This window comes from Aulonocara sp. 'chitande type north' Nkhata Bay, linkage group LG7 (genome assembly GCF_057382095.1).
Source record: "Aulonocara sp. 'chitande type north' Nkhata Bay isolate Kocher_YH1m ecotype deep benthic linkage group LG7, A_spYH_male_GT1.1, whole genome shotgun sequence".
Lineage (NCBI taxonomy): Eukaryota > Metazoa > Chordata > Actinopteri > Cichliformes > Cichlidae > Aulonocara > Aulonocara sp. 'chitande type north' Nkhata Bay.
Window position 1 is genome coordinate 59,678,962 of NC_141350.1, and position 19,074 is coordinate 59,698,035.

Sequence of the window (19,074 nt, forward strand, 5' to 3'; positions counted from 1 at the left end):
CTTTAAACTCCGGGGTGCAATCTGTTACCCTGTGACTGCACCGCAGGAAATTGATTTGTGTTGCTTTTTCATTTTCATCCATGAAATTAAAAGTCAAGAAACTCAATTTCACAAGTGAAATAAAGTTACATATAAATTTTGGAAGGGATGAGTTCAAACAAAGTGGGTTTGGCTTTTGTACCCCTGAATCAATCCTGTGCATGAAATTTACAAGTTGATGCTCCCATGTTATTTCTGCTGGACATATGTAGGCCATTCAGAACTGTCTTCATGTTTACTTCCCCTTCCAGACCAGACAACCTACTAAATGAGGCACCGCAAACAAAAGCAGATAAAAGCATCAAAAAGAGGGAATGAGAGGGAAGACGGAAAAGGGGATACAATGGCGGCATGTTTAGAGAAAAGAACGTGCAAGAAAGCTTTCAAAGAAAAACGGTCATCTTCCATTGATCCTCTGCTCCAAGCAGAAAACACTAATGGAGAGGCCAGATCCATAGGCTACGTTCACACTGCAGGTCTTAGTCTTCCTCATCCACTCTGTTTCCAGACTTTCACTGTCTTTACCAGTCAAGGACATTTAGCCCTCACAAAGACCCCAACCTCCAGGATTCATTCTAAGATGCTCCCTAGCATAGATATTCCAGCCTTTTCTTTAATTCTGTCCACGCACACATACTGGCTGTTTGTTGTTGTGTGTATATATTCAGGTTACTGAATTGAGAAGCTCAACTTGACTTTTTTTTCTACATAACCAGTTATGCAGACAGACTGGAACACCACATTTAGCCCTTATTACGAACATATTATTAAGGTTAGTTAGGCATTTCACACTATTGCTGTTCAGTTAGAGCATATTTCATAGCGTACTACATTTTCTACTTTATTGCCAGGACCTTTAGAATAAGATATAGACTGAGAAAATATGTCATTTTTATTACACAAGGTAAAAACAAATGTAAAAAAAAACCCCATTTGTTTTCAAATAATTTGCACATTGAACGCTTTCTAAATAAGTCCTTTGGCAGATTAAATATTACTTCTTTTTATTTCGATTTTTTTTCTCCTTTTTTTTTTTAACAAAATAAACCAAAACAAAGAGGAAAGTCTTGGGAAGATAACAACAACAACAATATGAAAGTGATCCATTGGATTAAGTTAAAAGACAGGTAAAAAGTTTCTGAGCAGCACCTGAAGGCAGCAGCAGCAGATCCACCCCTCCCTCCACCCGCTCTCCAGCCGGCCCACCTTGCTCAGTGGGCCCCTATGAGAGGCAAGCCCAGCATCCAAGTGACCTGCTCCTGTTTGCAGTCTACTTGCGAGCACCGCAGTATCGCGCAGTGAGTCTCCTGGCGGTCGGAGCATGGAGGAATTGGCCAGAGAGAGCATCAGTCTTCTGGCTTCAGCCTCGCCCAAGCCACCTCTGGACGTTGGGCCCCGGCTGGGCTCTGTGGGGGCCATTTTCATCATGCTTAAATCCGCTCTGGGTGCTGGGCTCCTCAACTTCCCCTGGGCCTTCGAGAGAGCCGGAGGAATCCACAGCGCTATCACCGTGGAGCTGGTGGGTATTTATTCATTTTAGAAAGACATATTATACAAAAATTCACACTTTGAATTTTTTCCCCCTGCATCACTGAGTCCTGTCTAATACACAAAATTACCTTTTTTTAAAAAGATTATTTATCAGCAATAACAGTTTTATATTTATTGATTCTGGGAGGTTTTTGAGTGGAAGTGATACATCTTATCTCCTTTAAACTGGGGCCCTCTGAGATTAATTAAAAACACTGTGATCTTCTCCACATGGCAGGAGAGGCCATGTTAGACTTGACCTCAGGACTTTAAAATTCACTTTATTCTTATCTCAATACAAATGTTCTCCTCACTTGGCCTCTATAGTGGTCCAAAAGTTTGTAAAGAAATCCCCACAAAGTCTTTTTCTTGTTAATGTGCAGACTCTAAAACTGTAATTTTGGCAATTTGTTTAGCAAAGCAACTCCACAGAGCAAAGATTGTTCAAGACTTATATTTTTTTTCTTGTTTTACCCTCTCTGGATACTCTCTGCACTCATAAAACTCAGTGAAGATTTTAAACATTAAAGCTGCAGCCATTCATTCTTGGCCACTAAGGGGCAGAAAAAAGACAAATATACAGGTGTCACAATACTCACACTTAAAATTTAACATGTGTTAGTATTCAGTGAACTTTTTGCATGTAATTATATGTGACTAACAAAATTCCAATATTTGCTCTACTTTTAGCTCTAGTTTGGTCTTTAACTAATGATAGATGAATGAATCCGGCCCACTGGACAGCTTTAGAAAATATAAAGAAGTGCATAGATTTCAAACTTTCACCTGTATTTTATTTTTTATTACTCAATTAAATAACAGGAAAGTTCCTGTTTTTCTGTTATTAGTCAGTCCATTGCAAAAACGTCATATTTTATAATTACAGGACAGTCTGAGCAATGAACTAACTTTTTCTGTAATTTTACACATTTATCATGTAGTCTCATTGGATCAAAGTGGGCTGTATATGGACCACTATGTGTATAGAGTTTGACATCCCTGCTGTGGATCATTTCCCCTTCATACATGGTAATGATGGTTGAACTGAACTGTTAAAATCAAATCCCCCATTTGGATACTGTTGAGGCTTAAAGTTAAGAGTGTGCACAGGCACAGTCACCTGCAGCTGGTAGCACTGTTTATAGACTGACTGAAGACTTTATCAGATACATCGTGTTAGGACGGAGCTGGAGTCCTTTTTGCTTTGCGAAGTGTCTAAATTCTTTGTGGCATAAATTCAACAAGGTGCTGGAAACATACCTCACAGGTTTTGGTCCACATTTACATGATCGATCATGCAGTTGTTGTACACTTGTCATTTGATTTGGGTTCGGGTGACTATGGAAGTCTTTAGATTACAGTGAATATTCTGTCATGTTCAAGAAACCAGTTTCGGTTCATCTGAGTTTTGTGATATCGCGCGCTGTCCTGCTAGAAGCAGCCATCACAAGATGGGTACACAGCAGTTATAAAGGGATGGACATCAGGCAACAGTACTCAGGTAGGCTGTGGCATTTAAATTGATGGTCATCTGGTACTAAGAAGCCAAAGGTGTGTCAAGAAAATATCCCTCACACCATTACAGCACCACCACCAGCCTGAACAGCGCATGATGGAGCCATGCTTTGATGTTGTTTATGCCAAATTCTGACTCTACCTTTCAAATGTTGCAGCAGAAATCAAGACTCATCAGACCAGGCAATATTTTCTGAGTCTGCTGATGCCCAGTTTTGGTGAGCCCAGAACAGGAAAACTGTAGCCTCAGTTCCCTGTTGTCAAAGGAGCTTGCAAAGAAAAGCGTCTGGACTTCTTTAAGTTACTTGAAGACGTTTCACCTCTCATCCGAGAAGCTCCTTCAGTTCTAAGGTCAAATGGTGGAGAGTCCCAGATATCATATATCAGTTTCCTGTTCTTACCTGACAAGAATGAGACCTGGTCTGGTCTTCTGCTTCCAGGTTTAACATTTTATGAATTCAAAGATGCTCTCCTGCATAGAAGACAAGTGGTCATTTGAATTACTGTTTCCATCCTATCAACTTGAAACAGTCTGGTCATTCTGTTCTGACTTCTCATATCAAGACTTGGTGCTTACTGGATATTTTTTCTTTTTCAGACTGTTCTATATAAACTCTGGAGATGATTGAGTGGAAAACTCCCAGTAGATCAGCATAATCCAGTATCCAAATACTAATCCAGCCTCTCTGGCACTAACAACCATGTATTTACAGCCACTTAAATCACCTTTCTTCCATATTCTGATTTCTCAGTTTGACCATGAACAGGTCATCTTGACAATGTCACCATTACATGTCTAAGTGCATTATTGAGTTGCTGTGACACCCAGTGCATTTCTTAGTTTTCCATGGGGTCATTCATTAAATACATTTGTCACACTGCCAATAAATTACATGCATCCACGCAGGCATTTAGTAATTGTATTAGTTTCACTTATGTTATCCATCAGCAGAGTATGCAATACATTTAAAAATAGACACGAGGACCTGATCAGAAGTTAGTGAAACACTGATGTTTCCCAAACGTGCACGGGCAAAAAGAAAACTTTAATGTTTCCTGATGATCTTTTATTTACCAAGCACTTTTGGACTCAGGACCTAGAGCTGCACGTGAACAAAGGGTATTCAGTTTGACTGAATTTAGGCTTTTGTCATTTAAATGTATTGAGCAGAACACAGTCAAAATAACACTTGGAAGTTGATTTAACATTGTCTTATTGTCTTGGTTTTCTTCACCTGCTCAGGTTTCCCTCGTGTTCCTGATTAGTGGCCTGATTATCCTGGGCTATTCCTCGTCCATTAGTGGCCAATGCACCTACCAGGCGGTGGTGAAGAAGATATGTGGGCATGTCATTGGCCAACTGTGTGAGATCTGTTTTGTCTTCAACCTCTTCATGATTTCTGTGGCCTTTCTGGTCATAGTGGATGACCAGCTGGAAAAGTGTGAGTTAATGTTCACTTTTATTTTTCAATCTTTCATCATTTCCTAAATTTACTATTTTTAAAAAAAATCATTTTCCTGTTATCCAACATTGTTTGCCAGCAGGAGCTATTCAGAGTGTGTTGAATACTGTATTTAGTTCGAACTCTCAGTGTTGTGTTGTGTTGTGTTTGAATGGATAAATGCAGACACAGTGGTACAGAAATGCATCTGTTGGCTCTGTGTTGCAGCAACATGAAACCACTGCAGCTCGTTGCAGGTTTGATTCGACACATTTCTGGTGGATTTTAATGTCAGTTGTTCAGCAAATGTCAAATGTCACAGTTGTGAACTAGAGATTTATAAATACGATTGAACTGTGTTGAGTGACAGATTTGTTTTATGTTACTAATAAAAATGAAACATGGGGGATCAGTTTGCTTTTGGAGGCAGCCTCAAGTGGCTGGAAGAGGAAGTGCAGACTTTTGTACTACATTGTTACATTAATTTTACAGCCTTGATATTGCCTCTTTCATACAGTTCAGTTTGATACTTCAAAGAAGTGAGCATGCACTAAATGTCAGTTAGAAGAGTGAAAATAATTCAGAGAGTGATGCAAATAGACAGTACATGCATAAATGTTCAACAGTGTATTTCAAAACCACAGAGCAACTGCAGTTTTGGCAGCCTTGCTCAGCTCGTGTCATCTCTAAAATGAAATGCAGATTTAAAGTGATTAAATGATAGGATCCTATTGTATATAATCTTTCTGTCCAGATTACAGGTACTGAAATAGATTCATAATTCATATCCTCTAAAATACAGCTTTCTTGAAGGGCCAGTGGGAAAAATATATAAATCTGTACACTTGGTTTATAAAATCCATCCATCTGTAGTTTATGGAGCCACAGATTCATAGTTTGTAAATGGATTTCTAGACATATTTTACTTTTTTAGAAAAAAGGAAAGCGATTGAAGCACAAGAATGTGTTTTTGATTTAGGTTTTTGGGCACATTTACCACTGTGATCTGTTTTGAATTGGACTTTTCAGCACTTTCATTTAGCAACATCTTTTTTCAAGTTTATTTTTTTAAAACCAAACTGAGATATGCAAGCAGGGAAATTGGTAGAAGCAGATTGCTGTTCATGAATTAGACAGCAGTTTTATTTGCATTTTCTCTGTTTTAAAAAAAAAATGCATTTAACTTTCACATCTGTGATATATGTGTGTTGTTACGTCGCTGTTTTGTGTCTGTCAGTGAGCGACTCCCTGCATGAGCTGGTAACTAATCTTCCGGAGTCAGAGATGCCAGAACACTTCTACATGGACCGGCGCTTCGCTTTGGTGCTGCTCTGTTTCTTCCTCATCCTGCCATTATCCATCTCCAAAGAGATCAGCATTCAGAAATACATCAGGTCAGGTGTTACATGTGGTGGCACTTATAGTAGTTATTATTATTTTTTAAATTAGGTGATAATGACAGCTAATGGACGGTTCAAATTTATCATTCATATTTCCTGCTGCACCCAGCTGTATCCAAAAGATTTTAGTCACAATGCCTGAACTACCCACTGAAAAATACTTGATTTCTTTATGATTATTTGTGTGAGACTTTTCATTCACAGTTTCTTTTTTGATTATTTCAAAAACTTCACTGTGCTGCCACCCAAAGGCCAAACTGTCAAATTAGGAAAAATGATCACGATATAGGAAACCAATAAGTAATGAGGAGATTAATGTTATCAAGATCGATGACCTTTTACCTGCTGGCAGCCTTCATGACAACTTTAACATCTTGGCTCAGCATACAGTTTCATATTTACTGTAATATTAATACAAAATCCTATTACAAGCGCCCTTCTAATATCACCATTCACAGGCCATAAGCTGTTGTGTAAGTTATAGTCAGTTGCAGACCTAATTTTGAGGTTTCTGTGTGGTGGGTGAAGTATAAAGGTTGTTTCTCAGGAGTAGCATAGCCTGCAAAACTGGTGTTCAGATTTGTTAAAGTGTTTTGGAGGTGTGCTTACTCAGCTTTACGGTGCCGCAGCGTTTCTTTTCTTAAAGAAGAGGATTATGATCCTCATTTATTCAGAGCATACAGGTCAAGCATGTCTCTATATGGATAAATGAGTAGAGAACATGACCCTGGTCAGCCTCAAGTAAGCCTCTCATTCATTTTATGTTGGACTGAATGTTTCAGTCTGATTTCTGTCTGAAGCAGGCTTTTTGTCTCCATCCTCTCACAGTGTTCTGGGTACTTTGGCTGCGACCTACCTGACCACAGCCATCATCATCAAATACCATACCATGCCTTCTGTTCTGGTTCACAACAGCCCTCTCCACACCAATGGGTACGTACGTTTGTGTGTGAGGGCTACAAATAATGGGTTCCAGGGCTCCAAACAATCTGCTTGCTTCACTGGTCACAACAGTAAGTGAAGTGAGGTTCAGACTGGTCTTCGGACAGACTGGCAGCATCGAGAGTGCAGTGAATTATCAATGCTGTGGTTGATTCGCTTGTTTTCAGTTCTCCAGCTCAATGCTTGGTTTTTTATTTTTATTTTTAGAACTGTGCTGATTCACTCTTAGATAATATTTAGTGTAAACAATTTTAAATCCTTCACATATAATGCAAATGCATTATCCACTACACCATGGAATCACTTTTGTTAAAAAAAAGAAAGAAAGTAACAAAGTGAAAAAGAAAAATAGGTGTCATTAAACGTGATTTATTACACAAAACTACTAAAGTAAAGATGAACACAGGGAAGCTCTTTTCTTCACGGTCTCCAAGGCCAAAAACAACAAACAAAACAAAACAAACTAAGAAAACACATCAAGAACTCTCGAGCCAAAAACAGAATACAGTGGCTGAGCTCCCTGTCCAGCTAAAAACAGGAGAAAACAATTGAAACAAAAATGGCAGAGCACCCCTACCTGCTTCCACTGTGATTAACTATTAACACTGTAAAGGCATACTTTTACTCACAACAAAGAAAGAAAGTCAAAGTTACACAGAGTTTAAATTCACACACAGCTGCCGCCTGCTGCCCAAACCACTGTAGCTCACAGTTCTGGCAAATGGGGGACGTGGAAGGGGCGTGGCGGTTTGAGATGGCAGTCGTGGCTGACGAGCTGCAACACACCTCAGCTCCAGCTCATGAGGCAGACCTGGAACACAGGAAAGGGAGAAAAAAACTCTCTCATTAAGGGAGAGCCACTAGAGGTGAGCGACCGTAGCAGGTAGCATGCTGGTTAACACCGCTGCCTCACAGCAAAAGGGTCCTGGGTTTTTCTGTGTGGAGTTTGCATGTTCTTTTTGGGTACTCTGGCCAAAGACATGCATTTAGTGAGGTTAGGTTAATTTAGTTGATCCTAAATTGGGCATAGGTGTGAATGGTGCAAATGACCTGTCCAGAGTGTAACCTACCGGCTCCACCGGTAACCTTGTTAAGGATGGATGGATGAAGTTTTATATATATGTGTATATATATATATATATATATATAAAAAACTTCATCCATCCATGAAGTGTTGTTTTAAAGAAGAGTGGGATAGAAATCCTCCACAACAATGTGAGACACTGATTAAGTCATATGGAAAACAATCACTTCAAATTATTGCTGCCAATGGAGGTTCTTTTGAAAACGTTCCTCTTCACAGAACTCTATGCAGACACATTTTTGATACTGGCACCCAACACCAGGGGGTGCTGCAGAAAGGGGTTTCTTGACTGTTAGGTAGGCATCAGCAGTCCTGTCTAGTTCTAATAAACATATTCTAACTCTTCTCTTAAATGCTCTTTTCAGTCTTGATGATGAAGTTTTCATCTTTTAGTTATCATCTATGTGTCGTAAATATACTTCATCACCAGAGCTAGTCCACATATTGAGGTTGCACCCAGGAAATATGGCTTTTGTAAAGCTTCCTCATAAATCTGTCTGAATTGAGGCCACTAGGACAGACGCAGTTGTCCACTTGAAGCCCTGTGTTGCTCTGTCTGGATCACTGACTTAACTCGGCAGCTCTTATCAATCAATCAATCAATCAATCTTTATTTATAAAGCACTTTTCATACAGAGAAAATGTAGCACAAAGTGCTTTACATAGTTAAAAGCAGCCCACCCCACCCTCCAACTCACTCCCCACACTCTCAATACACATATATCCCCCCACCCACACACACATACACACACGCGCACACTTAAAGAGTAAAAATTGGGCTGGGCTCGCATGAGCCAAGTGAGGAAACACTATAACAGGGAGCCGTCTGCACCGGGAGCCGGTCACAGACCGCAGCCTCCAGGCTGGGCACACAGCAGGAGGGAGGCAAAGGAGCCCCCCAGCCAGGCTGAGAGGACCCCAGAGACCCAGCAGCCACGGTCAATAACAGCCCCGGTGCAGAGAGCGCCCTCCGAGGAAACACTGGAGATATGACGCAATACAATATATATAGGGTAAAATGATAAAATAAATAAGAACAGGATACAATATAAATATAAATAGAATAAGAAGATTAAAAAACGAATAAGAATAAAATCAAACAAATATTAGGTAAATCCTAAATTAATAATAGAATAACAGGATAGAATAAATAAGCATAAAATAAATAAACGCTAAGTAAAAGCTAAATTAAAAAGGTGGGTCTTGAGCCTGTTCTTAAAAACATGTACGTTCTCTGCGGCCCTGAGCTCCTCCGGCAGGCTGTTCCACAGACGAGGACCATACCACTGAAACGCTGCCTCTCCGTGAGTATGTGTCCTGACTTTAGGGACAATCAAAAGGCCAGTACCAGAGGACCTCAGGGTCCGCGAGGGTTCGTATGGTAAAAGCAGATCTGAGAGATAAGAAGGCCCAAGACCATTAAGACATTTAAAAACCAGTAAAAGAACTTTAAAATCGATCCTGAAACACACGGGGAGCCAGTGCAGCGATTCTAAAATCGGTGTAATGTGGGCCCGCCCTCTGGTCTTCGTCAGCACACGAGCTGCCGAGTTTTGCAAGAGTTGTAAAGTTGAAATATTCTTCTTAGGAAGACCAGAGAGCAGGGCATTACAGTAATCAATGCGACTGGTAATAAAAGCATGCATCAGCATCTCCGTGTTGGCCCGAGAGAGAATAGGGCGGACTCTGGCTATATTTTTTAGATGATAAAATCCAATTTTAGTTACATGTTTAATATGTGGGATAAAACCAAGCTCAGAGTCAAAAATAACACCCAGGTTTTTCACTTGTAGCGAAGGACATAGTGAAAATGCCTCTAATTTAGGCAAGAGTTTCTCTCTCTGAGCCTCAGGACCGACAATTAAAACTTCAGTTTTGTCCTGGTTAAGTTGTAAAAAGTTTTCTGCCATCCAAGATCTTATATCCAAGATACAGTTAAAGAGGGCATCCATTTGTCTGGTGTCATCAGGAGACACGGAGATGTACAGCTGCGTGTCATCAGCGTAACTGTGGAAGTTCACTCCATGCCTCCTGATGACACCGCCGAGAGGGAGCATATACAAATTAAAAAGTACAGGGCCTAGAACCGACCCTTGAGGCACACCACATGTCATTTTATGGATCTTAGAGGAGCATGTATCCATACTCACCATAAAAGTTCTGTCAGAGAGATAGGAAGTGAACCAGCTGTGTACAGCACCAGAGAGGCCCACCATGTGTTTCAGTCTGTTTAAAAGAATAGCGTGGTCTACTGTATCAAAGGCTGCGCTTAGATCCAGTAGCACCAGGACTGAGAGCTTTTGGGAGTCCCAGTTACATCTAAGATCATTTAAAACCTTTAGGAGAGCCGTCTCTGTGCTGTGGTTCACCCTAAATCCAGACTGGAATATCTCCAGGATCTGTCTATCATTGAGAAAATCAGTAATCTGAGTAAAAACAAGTTTTTCTAAGACTTTACTTAAAAATGGTAAGTTGGATACAGGTCTGTAGTTATTAAAATCATTATAATCCAAATTGCTCTTCTTCAGAAGGGGCCTCACCACCGCCGTTTTAAAGGCAGCAGGGAAGACACCCAACTGAAGAGAGCAATTCATCATGCATAAAAGCTCAGCCTCAAAAAATCCATAAAGTGTTTTAAAGAGTGAAGAAGGAATTGGATCTAAAAGACATGTGGTGGGTCTCACTGTGGAGAAAACCTTCTGAAAGTTCTCAGCATTAACCAGGACAAAGCTGTCCAGTGTCTCCTCAGGTACAATCGAGCCCTCAGATGTGTTTACAATCATATCGCGATTAGATAAAATATCAGATCTGATGGCGCTGATCTTTCCCCTGAAGTGGTCTGCAAACTGCTCACAGAGCGAGTCTGTGGGGGTTCTTTGGGAGCTGTTAAAATCAGGGTTAAATAAATGATCTATGGTGGAAAAGAGGACCTTGGGATTATTTTTGTTAATACTGATTATTTTGGCGAAGTATGAATTTCTTGACTTCCTTAATGTATTATTGTACACTTTAAGTTGCTCGCAAAATATTTGATGGTTGATAGTATTTTTATTTTTCCTCCATCTCCTTTCTGCTGCCCTGCAATTTCTTTATCACCCATTTGCCTGTGATTGACAGAGTAACTCTAGAGTGAAGAGTCTCTAAATGCCATGGCATTATCAGCGGTGCCTCAATAATAGACTAATTCTTCTTCCGGTGGCATTTGTGAATCCATGAAAATGACTCTTGTGTTTCCTCCTTAAGGATGAACTCCTGGGCCGCCATGTTCAGTGTCATCCCGACCATCTGCTTTGGTTTCCAAGTGAGTGCAGCAATTTAAAATATGTTGATGTTTATGTTCATCTAAAACTTGGATAACATGTGTTTGCATCGTCGTGCTGCCTTAAGGCTGGAGGCCAGTGCAAGCACAGCTGTCTGTGGAGGAGTACGTAATGTATCAGCAGGAAAAACTGCTTGGAAGTGTATATATGTGGCTAAATATGCAAGTAATTTCTAAGCAGGTAATGAGGCACGTCTTCATAATGTTTCACCTGAACGTCTTTTAGTCATACTGCAGATATTTTGGACTTCAGTATTTATAAAGGCTTTAGATATGTGGCTCTGATGTCTCTGCCCCCAAAACCATTGAGATAAATGGTAAAAAGCATGACTCATTTGCCTCTGCAAAACGATTAGGACATTTACAAAAATAATAAATAATAAGACAGGAAATTAAAAACAAAAGGTATAAAGGTAACAAAGTGGAAATACATTGGCAAATAAATGATCTCGCTGTACTGGAAAGATAGCAAACAAACACCAGGTCATGTGTTCTGTGTTAGTTTCTGTTTCAGCTTTTTTTTTGGGGGGGGGGTTAAGTACAGCGTTTTGTTGTTTTGCAGGAGAATTTGAATTGTTTGCCTGAGATAATAACAGTGGAGGAATTAATTTAATTTTTTAGCCAAATTTCTTGAGATAAGGTTAAAGTTTGCTCTTAATGTGAGTGGGGAAAAAATCTGAAGTACTGCTCTTACAATCAAAAAGCTTGATAAATGGCTCAATGGTTTTAATTTAGCTGACATTTGTAGATGTATACAAACCAACGTAATGGGAGAGAATGCGTTTAGATGACATGTGATAATTTGCTGTAATTTAAAATATGGGTCTTATGTTTGTAAATGATACAGACACAGCTGCCATGTCACTTTCAGAAAATAACAAGAAAAGTGTTGTTTTGTTCTTGTGCTTTTAAGGCTGAGGACACTGAGACTGAGGCAGCCGGGGCTATTAAAGGCATTAGGTCCATATGTTTTGGAGCAATAACAATTTTTGTAATTTTGACTCTTTATACCAACATAGTGGATCATAGTCTCCAATCAAGAAACATCAATATGAATACAGAGGGTTTACAGCAAGATGCAAAGCAATTGTTTGCATCTTGCTGTAGAACACGAAGGGCAGATTAGATTTTGCCAGAAAACATCTGAAACAGGTGGCACAGCTAAAAAAATAGAATTATTTAAAATTTTATTTAAAATAAAACCCAGTTTGCCTTCTATTGGAACAATGGAAAGAGAAAAGTATTAAGAAGGAAAGAAACAGCTCATGATCTGAACAATATAAGATTATCTATCAAACATGGTGGAAGGAATGTTATGGCATGGGTATGGATGGCTGCTAGTGGAACCAGGCCACTAGTGTTTTTAGAAGTTAGATGAAGTGTGAAGTGGAAAAAGACTATACTGATTGCTCAGATCAGCCAAATGCTGCAACACAGATTAGATGGCTTTTCACAGAGCAAATGATTCAAAGCATATCTTAGGACTTTGACGACTTGGGTGGTAGATTTAAAGGGTAGTGCAAAATCAACCCAAGTTTCTCAGGACAAAGAATTTAGACCAGAACATTTTGTTCAATTACTGAACAGAAAACTGAAGGCAGAGAGCCACAAAATGAGCAGCAACTAAGGGCAGCTGCATTAGAGGCCACCGACAGTATCTCAAGAGAGGAAATACAGCATTTAATGATGTCCATGGGTTCTCGACTTCAGGCACACATTGACTGCAAAGGACCTTCAAGCATTAAAAACAATCCCTATTTGAAATTATGTGTCCAATCACTTTTGTGCCTCTGAAGATGGGAGACTGTGTATAAAAATGACTGCAATTCCTAAATAGTTGAAAATTATTGTTAAACCCCTTGAATTAAAGCGGAAAGTTTGCAGCTCAGTTACACAGATTGTTTCATTTAAAATCAACTGTTTTGGTGAATGTAGGCAAAAAAATGTGCCATTGTCCAAAAACAGATGTGACTGTGTAAATGTTGAAGCAGTCATCCTGTAATTTTATCGTGTATGAAGCACCGTAGTTGCAGTTGGATAAGAATAGAAATCTTCCATGTCTTGATTCTTTCTTCCATAAAGTCTCAGGAATCAAAATAGAGCTTTATCGTTAAAAAATAATGCTAAACTATAGTTGGCATGGCCCTCACTCTTCCTGGACAGCCTCTCTGCATCACTGCTGCGGCCATCAGATAAAATTAAAATGCCAAAACAAGTCACATACTTTTACGTTCACACAGAAGCTGGCAAATCGGTTTATGACAGAGATTTGGGGAATCACAAGGTTACAGAAATAAACCAAAGCAAATCCATCTATATTTACACCAAAGGTGCTTGGAAAGTATAGGCGCCAAGGTCATGAGGTATGCAGCCTTACCATTTAGCCACTGGGGCGTATTACAAGCGAGAGGGCCAAGCTATGACAAAGTCTGAGATGCACGATGTTTGCTCAACACGTACCAAAAAGAAGCTTTAAAACTGCTGTCAGTGCTTTGTCAGTGCTCTTACTGCATCAGGCGGACGGGCAGGTGGAGGGTGTTAAATATCTCGACGCAAGCAGAAGTGAGGATGTGAGGATGCACATCTCAGCGTTATTGACTCAGTGCGTGCCAGATGTTTAGATTTTGGAATATAAAATGAAGCTACTGCAAGGGCTCCATTAGGTGGATCAGCTGTGTATAAAGCTGATATTTCCCTCAGGAAATGTTTATGTCTGATAATGTCTAGCTAAATTTAACATCAGCAAAACGTATAGATTATTTGGCTAAATACACTCTCACATCGTATCATTCACGTCCATTGTATTGGGCTGGAAACACAGAAGTCGTTTTGTGTGTTTTTTTGCTCTTTGATGTAATATAGAACTTTCTATGTAGCATATAATGGCTCATATTGGAGAGTGGGTGTTCTCTCTTAATCTTTAAGGCTTCTCAGGAGAGTGTGTTTAACTTCAGTGTAAAGGTCAGCAAGCTGCCGCTCACTGTGCTCCGTGGGAGCGCCGCAGAGTGAGCTTTTCATATTTAATAGCAGGGCAGAGTGCATGGAAAAAAGATCATTCTGTCAGTCTCAAGCAGGACAGACTGATGTGTAACTTCCCAAGTTGCCAAGGTGACCCCTGAAGGCTGGTGGCGGGATCTAATAAAAGGAGGCGAAAGTGTGAGAGGATTGATGCATGTCCTCTCAAACAAACACATAGACACGCTCCCTCAGGGTGAGTGATTGCAGGGCAAAGGGTTGAATAGAGGGCTGATGAGATCCTGAGAGGAAGGGAGGGCAAGGAAAAAGGAAGCGAGATTTTACACTGCCCGGTGGCAGCTGGGATCAAGTAGGGACAAGAGTCTTTATCCTGAAATCTATGAAGGATTAATTCAGCCCTATTGTGCCACTGACACAGCCCGTGCACCTTCTTTTATTTCCTACCTCAGTTCATCACACTGGCAGTAACATCAGACATAATAAGACCAGCCTGAACTATGAGATCCAAAGAGAGGAGAATAATCCGACGCAGACTGTTACAGAGACATGCAGTCTGACCAGCGACTATTCCCTGGTTGAAGCGTTTGGCTCAATGTGTCAGGGGATTGTCTGACTGTGGGCACTGTTACTGTTTCCTTCTATACTTAAAGTGTGATTGAATTTCACATCTTTGTGCTGGTTTCAGTGTCACGAGGCGTCCATCGCCATCTACAGCAGCCTGGAGAACCAGCGGCTCTCTCACTGGGTCTTCATCTCTGTGATCTCCATGATCTTCTGCTTCGTCATTTACTCCCTTACAGGTCAAATGACTTCCTCTGCTTCCTCTCTCCACAACCCACCCAAGTTATATTTCATATCTTATGTGTTATATACTCTTATACACGTTTTTTATTACTTGAATACTGATTTTATCTCACTAATGATGGACTTTATTTTAGTTTTGCAGTTACATACTATACAGCTATGCAGTTAATATACATTACATCCGATGAAATATGTAACTACTCATCAAATACTCCATTTTTGGTTCCTATGTATTGTACTAAACTCTTGTTGAGCCCAATGAAAAAAAAGAACTGCTTTAAATTTCAGTTTTATTTATACAGCGCCAAATCACAACAACAGTCTCCTCAAGCCGCTTTATATTGTAAGGTAGACCCTACAATAATACATACAGAGAAAAACTCAACAATCATATTTCCCCCTATTAGCAAGCACTTTGGCAACAGGGGGAAGGAAAAACTCCCTTTAACAGGAAGAAACCTCCGGCAGAACCAGGCTCAGGGAGTTGCAGCCATCTGAGGTGCTCTGAATGTGGCTCAGCTTGGCTGTAATTCTGGAAAGAAATTGTGATCACGTACAAGTTTTAACCTCATACGCATACACAAAAAATATGAACTGACAGTAATCCTCACTCTGCTCACAGAGGCCAACAGAGGGCAACTCTTTCGGTTGCAAAAAAGAAGTTGAGTTCTTTAGAAGGCGATGGGAAAATGACCAGAGTTGATGGCCTTTGTAAACACTTTTTAAAAGGTTGATTATCTTATCTGCTAGTTGGAAGCTCTTTTGAACATTCAATTAATTTTGTAATTTGTAGTTCTATGTATAATAAGAAAGACGATAGAGTAAGGGTAGGCCATAGGTTTTGACTACCTTTGTGACTGAATGGGAGGAGAATTTTCAGTTTATTTTGGGACAAAGTCAGCCTGCTTTTTAAGCCTTTTTTTTTTAAACCTGTGACTCTGCAAAATCAACAGAATTTCAGTGACCACAAAGTTAATTTCAAAATAATCTTCAAAATAACTCCACAAATAGGCCTGTTTAGGCATTTTAAGGTGACTTCAGAGTTGCTTCTACAGGACAACCTTCATATTTCATTCAGGTTCACTCATTGTGACGCTGGGTTTCATAAAAAAAGCTGGTGATGCCCCAAAACACTCAAGTCAAGGATTAAAACCATTACCTCATAAAGCAATGAGTTACATCAAGGTGGCTTTACCCAAGTTTTATATCTATTTTTTATTTTTTTAAATAACTCGTGAAATGATTATAAATCATTGTTTGTGTGGCTGCAGATAAGCTGCAGTTGTTGGTAACTGTAAACCTTCACACTTCTCTGTTGCAGGAGTTTATGGGTTCCTGACATTTGGAAAGGACGCGAGGCCTGACATTTTAATGTCGTACACTAGCAGCGATGTCCTAATGCTGATCGCGAGGCTGCTGTTTAGCATCTCTATCATCACCATCTATCCCATCACCCTGCTGCTCGGCAGGTCAGCAACTCTTCAGTTGAATCTTGTTAACTTGGCTCACTTTTCCATTTAAATGAAGCGATTCTCAGTTAAAGCAAAGTTTCACATTTGAAAACTCTTACGTGAAGTGAGGGCAAAGACACAAACTGCGAGCACCTAAATCGTCTTCACAGGGTGCAATGTTTCAATTACAAAAGACAGTGTGTGGCTACGCATCTGTTTCTGCTCCTCAGATCAGTGATCCAGGACCTGCTGCTGAGCTGGCGACAGAGACGCAGCGGCGTGGTCACGGTAGACTTTGAAAGCCGCAGCCGCTACATGCTAACGGTCCTGTGGATAACCGCGACGCTGCTCATCGCTGTGTTTGTACCAGACATCAGCAAGGTCATCAGTGTCATCGGAGGGATCAGCGCATTTTTCATCTTTATCTTCCCAGGTAGCGCTCTTGGTTATTGATGCGTGTTATGACCAATGTTTCACGTGTGCTGTTGAAACTTTGTGTTTGTGTTTGAACAGGGCTCTGTTTGATGTTTGCCATGCAGTCAGAGCCGGTGTCCTGTAAGACCAGGTGAGGGAAAAACTTCATTTAAATGATAATGTAATGCAAATATACAGATGGAAGGTAATCCAAAGAAGAGACAAAGAATGAAGGAAGTTTGCATAATAAGCTGAAATGCCTGCATGGATGTTTGACTGGATCTTCACGCTTGCACTATATCTCAAGTTGTTTTCGTGTGACAACCATATCATTATGATCATTATTGTTCTTTTTCCTGCATTTATTCTATTTCACTGTATGTGCCGCTCTCTGTACTCTCAACTGCCTCATGGGGATAAATAAAGTTATCGGAATCTGAAGCTAAAGTGATTAATTTAGCAAACATCTAGTCAGAAGCGATATAGACAACTCAGCTGACTAATTCATAAATCCATAATAATTTGGGATGACATCTGGTAAAATCAAGATGCAAATCAAGAGTTCTAACGCAGGACTGTCACAGTACCAGATTTTTATCATACATAAAATGATAATATTGCTATATCCATTGAGAATTTGATGTAAAAAGTACAAATCACACTTAACTTTTTATAATTTATTAACTCCCTGTTGCCTTTTGTAAGGCAAATAGTTGCTAAATTGATGATAACATAGAGAAACTAAACTGCAGTGACTCAGTTGGGGCAACTATAGACACACTTGAGAGTCAAGCTGCAGGGCAAACAGAACCTGTGTATTCAATGAAGTCCTTTCATTAGTGGGATTGTTAGAAATCAGTCTTTATTAAGTATTATCACAGCACTGCTCTCATAGGTTACATCATTATGCATCAGAAATTTGTCTAAGGAAGGCCAAAACTAGGCGTTTTTCTTTGTGCTCTCTGTCCCCTCATACTGTGTTTTAACACAGCTACAGTGTTTTCTACATTTATGGTGGGATTGATGCTCTCCATATTTCTTGTTGTTTTCTGTTGTCAGACAACTTATGAAATAGTGACTTAATAGGAGCAACTAAACTTAACTTGATGACCTGGAGACATTGAAGCTGCTGTTTTGATAAAATATTCATAGTATGATTAACATCCTCTGACACAGTTGCTGTAGATGATGATAGTCGTGTTTCCAATTTTTACACAAAATTTTTCGTGCAGAAAGCTGAAACTAAGAGAGATAAATGCATGAATATAATCCTCTAAGCGTGTATGGCTGGAATGTAAAGTTTCAGTTAAACTTTTAATCTTGTGGTTTCAACCTTTTAAGGAATTCTTTAATAGTAGTCGCAGGTCTCAGGATGTGAACCTGTCTGTCAGCTGGTTTGCTCATTCAGAGATTCCTCCTCAGAATAAATCAAATCCACAAGCTGTATCTGTGTCTAACTCAATTATGAACCCACCTATGTGTGGCTGGCACATGCATATTAAAAGGATGAAACTTTTGGAGAAACATTTTCAGATTTTTTGTTAATTGTAATGACCTCGCTCTGTTAATAATGGTGCGATAAGTTGGCAAAACTCTAAGGGCTACAGAACCATTAGTTGACTCCTAATTTTTCTCTCACTTGCACTGTAGCATCATAAGAAACAGTACAACCTACGGCACAGTCTGCAAGTAAAGCAAGACAAAAAGGGTAAAATGAAACGTGATGATTGGTTTATTTAGTGCCACGAGTAAAGGTCAGACTAAATTCAGTGCTGCTGCACCATCTGTTTCATTGAGTGAGTTAAGATTGGGTTGAAGGATGTTACTGAAAGTAAGTCCCATCATTTGTTGACCACTTGGTACCACTTGTTGTCCTCCAGAGTCATCTTCACGGTTTGGGGGGTGGTGATGCTCATCTGTGGAGCCTTCATATTTGGCCAGAGCACCACCATCGCTGTTATGCAGCTCCTCGGAAAGATCTGACTTTTCCACGTCCCTTGATGGTCCGAGCGTTTTTAGAAACAGACAGTGGGGAATAAACGTGAAATAACCGATGGTGAGTTATGGCTCTTTAACAGCACATGGAGATGACCCTGGATCAGTGAAGCAGCCTTTCAAAACTTGCAGCTTATGGTTTTTAAAGGACTGAAGCCAGCAA

The 19,074-nt window shown here is 40.0% G+C and overlaps 1 protein-coding gene across 1 annotated transcript; it reads left to right on the forward strand.

Annotated features, from left to right (window-relative positions):
- Positions 1 to 1,360: 1,360 nt before the first annotated feature.
- slc38a8a (solute carrier family 38 member 8a) lies at positions 1,361 to 18,957 on the forward strand. The gene is made up of 10 exons (XM_086302608.1): positions 1,361 to 1,558; positions 4,328 to 4,526; positions 5,764 to 5,920; positions 6,755 to 6,859; positions 11,196 to 11,253; positions 14,933 to 15,047; positions 16,373 to 16,520; positions 16,733 to 16,935; positions 17,016 to 17,067; positions 18,797 to 18,957. Exons 1-10 carry the CDS (start codon positions 1,361 to 1,363, stop codon positions 18,897 to 18,899), a joined length of 1,338 nt encoding a protein of 445 aa, XP_086158734.1. The 3' UTR covers positions 18,900 to 18,957.
- The last annotated feature ends 117 nt before the right edge of the window (positions 18,958 to 19,074 follow it).

Coding starts and splice junctions, on each gene's coding strand:
- slc38a8a (XM_086302608.1), top strand. CDS start 1,361: ATGGAGGAATTGGCCAGAGAGAGCATCAGTCTTCTGGCTTCAGCCTCG. Junction 1,559..4,327: donor GCGCTATCACCGTGGAGCTG/GTGGGTATTTAT, acceptor TCACCTGCTCAG/GTTTCCCTCGTGTTCCTGAT. Junction 5,921..6,754: donor AGCATTCAGAAATACATCAG/GTCAGGTGTTAC, acceptor ATCCTCTCACAG/TGTTCTGGGTACTTTGGCTG.